The sequence below is a fragment of the Anopheles aquasalis genome, chromosome 2 (genome assembly GCF_943734665.1).
Source record: "Anopheles aquasalis chromosome 2, idAnoAquaMG_Q_19, whole genome shotgun sequence".
Classification (NCBI taxonomy): Eukaryota; Metazoa; Arthropoda; class Insecta; order Diptera; family Culicidae; genus Anopheles; species Anopheles aquasalis.
In genome coordinates this window covers 15180001-15187500 of record NC_064877.1, presented here as the reverse complement: position 1 = coordinate 15187500, position 7500 = coordinate 15180001, and the positions used below count along the sequence as shown (strand labels likewise).

Sequence of the window (7500 nt, the reverse complement as noted above, 5' to 3'; positions counted from 1 at the left end):
CACCACCAACTTGAAGGTGCTGCTGTAACGGGACATTATTCTCCGGATCACTCGATCTCGCGACACACGCCGAAAAGGCCCCAAAAACGGTGCGAGCGAACGGACGACGAAAAAAAACAACGCGCGCCTCTAACAACAAAACCGAAACAAATCGCGAACCCAAGGTGTCTTCTTCTGCTCTTCTTTTTTGAATTTTTCCTCTGTTTTTTAGAAAAAAATTAATGAACCTTCTTGACAACCTGGGGAACTGCTTTGCTTTGATTCGTGGGGTTGTTTATGATTTACCATAGAAGTTATGTTTCATGAATTTCCACTAGAATGTGGATTTATGTGAAACCATTTAAACTGTTACTAATGAGTGAGGCAGATATTAAGAAAAAGGATTGAACGCATTGAAATCCCACAGAGATTCAAAGAGCGCTGCATTCATTCCATCTGATTGTCAAATCCAATATGGCAGCGAAACAGTGTTCGAGCGAGAAGGCGATTATCGCTTGTTCTTTCTTACAATGCACAGTGCGCTACAAAAAATGTTGATATCCCATTTTATAAACGTGAGGATAATTACCGCGATCCTGAAATTTTGTTCATCAAATTGCTAACGGTCCTTATCTAATCTCATGATGGAGGCGCCTAATCGCACGATGGAGGCGCCTAATCGCATGATGGAGGCGCCTAATCGCATGATGGAGGCGCCAAATTACAGATTTATCTCTAGCCACGCGGGCTTTCATGTGTTTTTCGTAAGCATCCGCATGAAAACTGCAAATGCGTGGAATGCAACTTAGCGTTGCATATCCGCTGCACTGCGCTACAGTTTTTTTAAACGGATAAAGGAAGTCGCTGCACGCTTATTATGTGGCCAACACTAAGCCGTATGCCGTTAGGCAGCCGTTCGTATTTCCAAGAAGCACATTACGAAAGGGTGAAAGAGGTTTTCAAAGTTTAAAAACTAAAACAACCGCTTTTCCACAACCACTGATGGATGTGGGATTTTTGCAGATTTGAACGAGAGAGCAACACTGTTTTTTTTTTACGCAAATTGAACTAAGAATTTATACATTTTCCAATATTTCACATAATAACTATTACTTGAAGAATCTTCACCCAGCACAAGTTGGCTCCTGGCTCGAGAAGAATTTGGTGAAATTAATTTAAATTAAATAAAAATAAATTTTTTTTTTAAATTATTTTTGTGGTTACTCTTGGTGCCATTCCAACAGTTTACATGCGAATGAAATGTTTCGATTAGAGCTAAAAGATTTTGTTAGAATAAGCCTTCCAATAACTGCCTATAGAAACGAGGAATCGACAAAACCTTCCCCATAGCAGACTGTCCACGAATGAAAGGCGACGGTGCAGAGTGATGCTGCAAACACGTGCAAAACCATTCGACCAGCATTCATCGTAATGATTCGCACCGTTTTACGGTTCAAAAGAATGGCTCTCGTTGCAAAAACGATAATGATCACAATTGTTGACCCATTGTTACTTCCCCAATGGCAATATGATAGGAGAGCGTTGGGAGGTGCTAAACCAGTCGATAACTAACATTTAGTGCATGTGGACACACACATACGGTGTACGGTGGAAGATGGAAAGTCGAATCATCTCTATCCTAAGCTCGTTCGTCGTTTCGTTTATTTCCGCACAAAGTAAGTATTGTCTGAAGAGTGCCTGAAAATCTTTGCTGGCTCAACAAGAACTCAAAAGTTGTGAAGTAGATAGTTTGAAAAAATAAAAAAAAACAATCCGTATTACATCACCACCGATCATTGTCTGTCGATCCAAAATATTAGCAGATCCCGCATGATTGAGAACGTTAAACAAATAGCGTGGCTGAAAAGAACAGCTTCAACCGAGGTGCTGACCCGTTGATAAAACTCGCATAATTAAGTGAACCACTCTGCAACCGGCGAGAGGCTAGAGACATATTGACACACCTAGCTAGCCTAATGGCCACGCAGAGCCCCGGTGAACCGCTTCGCTCTAGTAATTTCGAGACACATGTAAATATTTGTGCAGAACCGCACTTGACCATTACTGTCGAGTAGTGTGCTCAGTCACATCGCACTAATGAGTGCGCAGTGTTGGGCAGTTTTTATGCTCCGACCAGCGTACCGGCAAGTGACAACTTTAGGGGTTAACCATCAGCTAGGTAGTGTGCTCCGAGCATGATTCGATTTGAAGATCGAACATATTAAATGTGACATTGAATGTTTTTTTCGCTCACGGTAGTAGTTTCATTGTGATACTTTTTACAATTCTGCCTCGTCGAAGCTTATAAGCAGGTGCATCAGATGTGCCGACGGTACTGTTGGTGTCTAGCTCAGTGTCTATCGTGGTGGTCCTACTGGAAAGCAGTAGAATCTGTTCTAGTCAGTCCGTGTCAGTGGTAGTGGTGTTATGTCTTTGGATGAAATCTGTTGGAAGCTTCTGCTGTTTCCATGGTTGGTGAAGTTTGGACACTGGAAGCTCACCTGCTTGAATCACTTCAAGACAACGACACCCTTCCCGTACATCACGTTGCCCTTCAACTACACGTTCCCGCCGTCAACGGCTTTATCGCCGATCCCGTTCACTCCGTTGACGAGTCCTTCGTTAACGTTCAGCACAGCAAGTCCAACGACGCTCACGACGACGACGACAACGGCACCTACCACGACGACGACTTCGACGGGACTAACGTTCACCTTGACAACGTTCTTAACAAGCTCTCCAACGATTCCCGTCTCTACGTCTCCTCCCTTCATCACGCAAACCATTCCGATACCACCGATAACCTTGACCAATCCCAGTGGTAGCCAAGGGACGAATCCCACTTCCGGTGGTTCTACCTTCCCTACCCTGACCGTCACTAATCCCTCGCTAACGCCAACCATCAGCACTTCGCTGTTCCCTACGGTTACCTTCACTAATCCTCCGGCCACGACAGGCTCCACGATTCCGGGTGCCATTTTAACCCCAACTCTGACACCTGTTACGCCCATCACGGGCATCTCTCCGTTGCCTACGTTCCCCACTTTCCTCACGACCATTAATCCACCGACACTGACCAGTACGGGCCCAGTGACGACGGTGTCCTGTCCAACCGTTCCCCCCACTTGCCCTCCTTCGGTGTTGCTTCCTACGACGCCGGGACAGGAAGTGAACCCAAGCATCGACCCAAGGCAACTCTTCAACGGTTGTCCCTGCATCGATCCGCGAGCATTATCCGTGGCGGCCACCACGGCTAGAACATGACAGATGTGTAAGGGCCGACACAGCCACATCCACCGAATATAAGCGAAAGGTAGATCCTTTAATCATGATTTTGTGTCCTGTCTCTCTGCTCACCAGATGATAGCTGCCTGACACCGAACGGGCAGAACGGTATCTGCATAGTGTACGCAAACTGTGACTTCATTCTGCAGCTGCTGATACGAAATAGCTACCTGCACGACGCTACGATCGAGGATTATGTCGTCGATTCCATCTGTGGCTATAGTGATACTACGCCAATGGTAAGCCTTAATGCTTGCTAGGAGACATTTCGTGCAGCTTTTTATACAGGACCTGTTGCTCTCTTAGGTATGCTGTCCAACGCTAAGATTCGCGCAAAGTTCCGCAACCGCAACCGCCACTAGCAGTGCCACCACTAGCAGCACCACCACCACCACTTCCTCAGGATCGTTCTATTTCACCAACATCCCATCAAGTGGCACGACGACGCCAAATCCTAATCCAACCACCGGCAGTCCCAATGGTTCCGTTAAACTCCCCGTGAACGATGTCGATCGTTGTGGCATGTCCAATGCTACCCATCTGCGAGTGGTCGGTGGAGTCGATGCGCAGCTCAATGCATGGCCGTGGATGGCCGCACTCGGCTATCGGACTGCCACGTTCGAGCTCAACTCCGGACCACGGTTCCTGTGCGGTGGTTCACTGATAACGACGACGCACGTCCTTACGGCATCACACTGCGTGCAGAGTGGGTTGTACTTTGTGCGGCTTGGGGAGTATGACATAAGCAGCGATCAGGATGGTGCCAATCCGATCGATGTCTACATCCAGCGTTCCCTCACCCACGAGCGGTACAATGAGAAAACGATCCAGAACGATATCGCGCTGCTGTTGCTACAGAAGAGCATCACGGTGACTGATGCGATCCGGCCAATCTGTCTGCCCTTGGACAGCCGGCAGCGTACGAAAGATTTGACCTACTATGCGCCCTTCATCGCCGGTTGGGGTGCCGTCGCATTTAATGGACCGACGGCCACGAAGCTGCAGGAGGCGCAGGTGGTCGTGCTTCCGGTCGACCAGTGTGCCTTCAACTACAAGCTATACTTTCCCAACCAGGTCTTCGACGACACCGTCCTGTGCGCTGGTTTTCCCCAGGGGGGCAAAGACTCCTGCCAAGGTGATAGCGGTGGGCCACTAATGCTACCGGAGGTGAGTTAGTTGTGCGCGATGGCTAGCCAGTCAGTGCGTCATGTGCGTCGTCATACGCTGATTGAAACCCAATCCACGGTCCTCGAGAGTTGCAAACCGATAGTTGCTGCAGTGCTGGCCAACGGTTGTGTTTGCTCTGGAATGATTCGCACACTGACTCACTAGATCGCCCCATTGATGACCATGATGGTGTTTGTTTTTTTCCATTTTTTTTGCAGCTCTCATCTAATGGCCAGTACTACTACTACACACTGATCGGCATCGTGTCCTATGGTTACGAGTGCGCCCGTGCCGGATTTCCGGGTGTCTACGTGAAAGTGTCCGCGTATCTGCCCTGGATCGAAGCGAACCTTAACTTCTGATGCGATGCTTGTCGGCATAAATCTAGCTGGATTCTGCCTGGATTACATCATTGCTACCGTCGCACAAGGACTAGATATGTTTGTCAGGGTGTGCTGTTTAGATAGTGTCCACTAGGACAAGGATTTATCTGCACATTCTAGAGTTTCCAACCTGTTTGGAACCACAATAAAACGTGGAACAATATTCTTACTTGCTAGCCACCAAGTGAGGACAACAAAACAGTGTTATTGTTGAATTGAGGTATTTTTTTTCTCTCTCCTGGCTGCTCGCTGCTAACCGAACCGCCACCGTTTTCTCGCGGATGTTTTTGGCGGAATCACGGAGGCAGAACCGGTTGTTAACGAGAAGACCTGTTTTGTGATCTGTATGTTTACCTTCTTCCCACTTCAGCACACGCCGACCGGACGACGACGGCGCGGCGACGGATGATGTCCAATAAAATGCAAATTCAAGTTCAACATTCCCCTCCCTCTCTCTCTCTCTTTCTGTCTTTCTGCACCTGGGCACTCGGTAGTCGCGCGGCTGCTGCGAGGCCATTTAATGCCTTTTTTGTCCGAAAAAAAAACGATCTTCCATTAGTTATCGCACTGGCCAGGGAACGGACACAGCCGTGCGCGAGGTCATAAACTGCTTATTCTAATTGGCAGCGCCAGCGGGCTCAGGGATAAAGCGCCTTTGGCGTGATTTCTTTGATGGGTTCTCAGAGGTTATGGCCAAAAATCAAAAAAGGTCCACTGAAGAAGCGGAGAAAAGTAATCGCTAGTAAGGCGGTGATTTAGTATCATTAGCCATTATTCAGCAGCGAAGGTGTCAGTTCAATCACCAACAGGTCCCCGTGTAATGGCACTGCACTTGGCACACAACACTGAAAGGTAATGTGTCAATATATCACAAGATCTGATGTTAAATCCTGGTTTGCGATCGAACAGCGGCAAGTGCGCGTAGCGAAGTTGCGCGCCGTTCGATGTCAACTGCAAATGCAAAGTTGCACACGGCGCATTGGGAATCACTACAATTTGTGAAGCAAACGCCACATTACTCAGTAGATGGTGACTAGGCCGTATGTAAGTGCGTAATGGCGACATTATGTAGATTTGAAGGCAAAAAATTTCACTAACAGCTTGGCTAGTTGCAGCCAAGATTAATGACACGCGACACGAGCAAGCACGAGCTGGATGCTGGAATCTCTCTGGCACGATCTGGCACGTCATCGGAAACATGGGCGCGAGAGGAGATCCCTTATCATCAATAATAATCATAACCCCCTTAATGGGCACTATAATCGCATTACATCGTAGGCCACTGCGTAGCTGTGTTACTGTTCCATATGCATGGGTGTAAACTCGTCTCTCCCCCCCACCAGGGAGATCAGGAGGGCGGTGGTTAATGTTTGTTTCCATTAGGTCAGTGCTGGTAGTAGCCGGTGTGACTGTGCCAAAGTATACACACAGAAAATCCCACATTTCCCATGCCCGAGTGGGAAATTTGTATGTTTTTACCGGAAGCTGTGAGCTCGGAAATCGGAAGCTCCCAATTCCCCCCCCACTCAATCATCCATCCATCAATCAATTAGTTCTGTTTGACAAGAGGCAAGAGTTCGGATAACCGCGGCGGGGATTCACCATTGGTTGGTTTATGCTGATCGAGGTTGACGTACTACTCACCAGCAGCATCATCATCATCATCAGCAGCAGACGGAGGGTTGAGAGGAGCTGGTGTGAAACTGGTCCTGACGCTGCTGATGACGACGACGGAGACGACGGGGACGAGGAGTCACTTCGATCTGCGTGCAATCTCCGTGGATCGGATCTCTCTCGCTCTCCGTTTCACTGACCCGCCGGGTGACTACGGTGAATGGCGATCAGGGCATCGATTTGGCAGTGTGTGTGCGTTGTGGAGCGCGCGATCGCGCGAGCGAGACTTCTGGCTTCTGATTCTGATTCGCGCTAGTGCCTTAAAATCCTAACCGAAGAAACGGGGTAAGGTTAGTCTTGACGCTACCGCCGATCGGATCGGATCGGATCGGATTGCCGTCGCCTAGATCGCCGCTTGTGCATCGCAAAATGTGCTAATTGCCGAACCCGTTCCCGCCGCCTTCCTCATTATACTGTGCCTTGTGTTCGTGTGACCGGGTGATTTGTGATTTGTGACGATTACGGTCTTGAAGACGGTTTACTAAAAAAAAAAACATGTGGAAACTAACGTTGCTAGCGGTGCTAGCGTGTCTTACCATACCGCAACCTGTTCAACCGCAAGGTACGCTGCACGAAGGACGCTCGGATAAGGAGTGTGAACCATCGGGGCACGGCGACGGGCGACTCGCCGACTGACCGGCCTTCGATGGGTGTCAGTGGCAAGGTCACACGGAACCGTAACCTAAAGAAACCTCTGAAGCCGGATTCGGTTGGTTTAGATTTTTCGGTGACTCAGTTAGACGAATCGAATCGTTCTGCTTGACGGTCATGGTAGCGACCGGTTCACTGCTTTATCGCGTGTTGCTGTCTTCGGTTCGGTTGCATGCGAAGACGCTCGGGGGGAGTGAAGGAGTAGCTCGTGTTGGACCCCCTCATTAGCTTCATTTATTACTTTCGGATGCTAGAGCGGGCGGCAGGTGGACTGATTGGGCTCGCTACTGGACACAAGACGACGCACATTCTCTCGAGCGCGAAGGTCACGGCCACCACGGGGCGTAGTACGTGCGTGCCA

The 7500-nt window shown here is 48.9% G+C and overlaps 4 protein-coding genes across 4 annotated transcripts in view; 3 read left to right on the top strand and 1 right to left on the bottom strand.

Moving 5' to 3' along the window:
- Window positions 1-169, bottom strand: part of LOC126572906 (ras-like protein 2) — a 2492-nt gene extending 2323 nt beyond the window's left edge. Inside the window, exon 1 of the mRNA XM_050232619.1 lies at window positions 1-169. This exon is cut by the window's left edge and continues 51 nt beyond it. Within this exon, the coding sequence (XP_050088576.1) occupies window positions 1-36 (36 nt within the window). The 5' untranslated portion in view covers window positions 37-169.
- Window positions 170-2406: 2237 nt separating this feature from the next.
- On the top strand, window positions 2407-3243 carry LOC126572560 (mucin-2). The gene has a single exon (XM_050231970.1). It carries the CDS (start codon window positions 2407-2409, stop codon window positions 3241-3243), a length of 837 nt encoding a protein of 278 aa, XP_050087927.1.
- A 3-nt stretch (window positions 3244-3246) lies between these two features.
- LOC126572558 (venom protease-like) lies at window positions 3247-4793 on the top strand. Its single transcript, XM_050231968.1, has 4 exons — window positions 3247-3250; window positions 3340-3503; window positions 3571-4431; window positions 4650-4793. Exons 1-4 carry the CDS (start codon window positions 3247-3249, stop codon window positions 4791-4793), a joined length of 1173 nt encoding a protein of 390 aa, XP_050087925.1.
- Window positions 4794-6773: 1980 nt separating this feature from the next.
- The window catches only part of LOC126572904 (venom serine protease Bi-VSP), a 3229-nt gene continuing 2502 nt past the window's right edge, over window positions 6774-7500 (top strand). Inside the window, exon 1 of the mRNA XM_050232617.1 lies at window positions 6774-7050. Within this exon, the coding sequence (XP_050088574.1) occupies window positions 6984-7050 (67 nt within the window). The 5' untranslated portion in view covers window positions 6774-6983. The remainder of the gene's footprint in view (window positions 7051-7500) is intronic.

Bases quoted from the DNA above. Each gene is read 5' to 3' on its own strand.
- LOC126572560 (XM_050231970.1), top strand. From the start codon at position 2,407: ATGTCTTTGGATGAAATCTGTTGGAAGCTTCTGCTGTTTCCATGGTTG.
- LOC126572558 (XM_050231968.1), top strand. The intron at 3,504-3,570 runs GTAAGCCTTAAT...TTGCTCTCTTAG, and splicing joins ATAGTGATACTACGCCAATG to GTATGCTGTCCAACGCTAAG. The intron at 4,432-4,649 runs GTGAGTTAGTTG...TTTTTTTTGCAG, and splicing joins GGCCACTAATGCTACCGGAG to CTCTCATCTAATGGCCAGTA.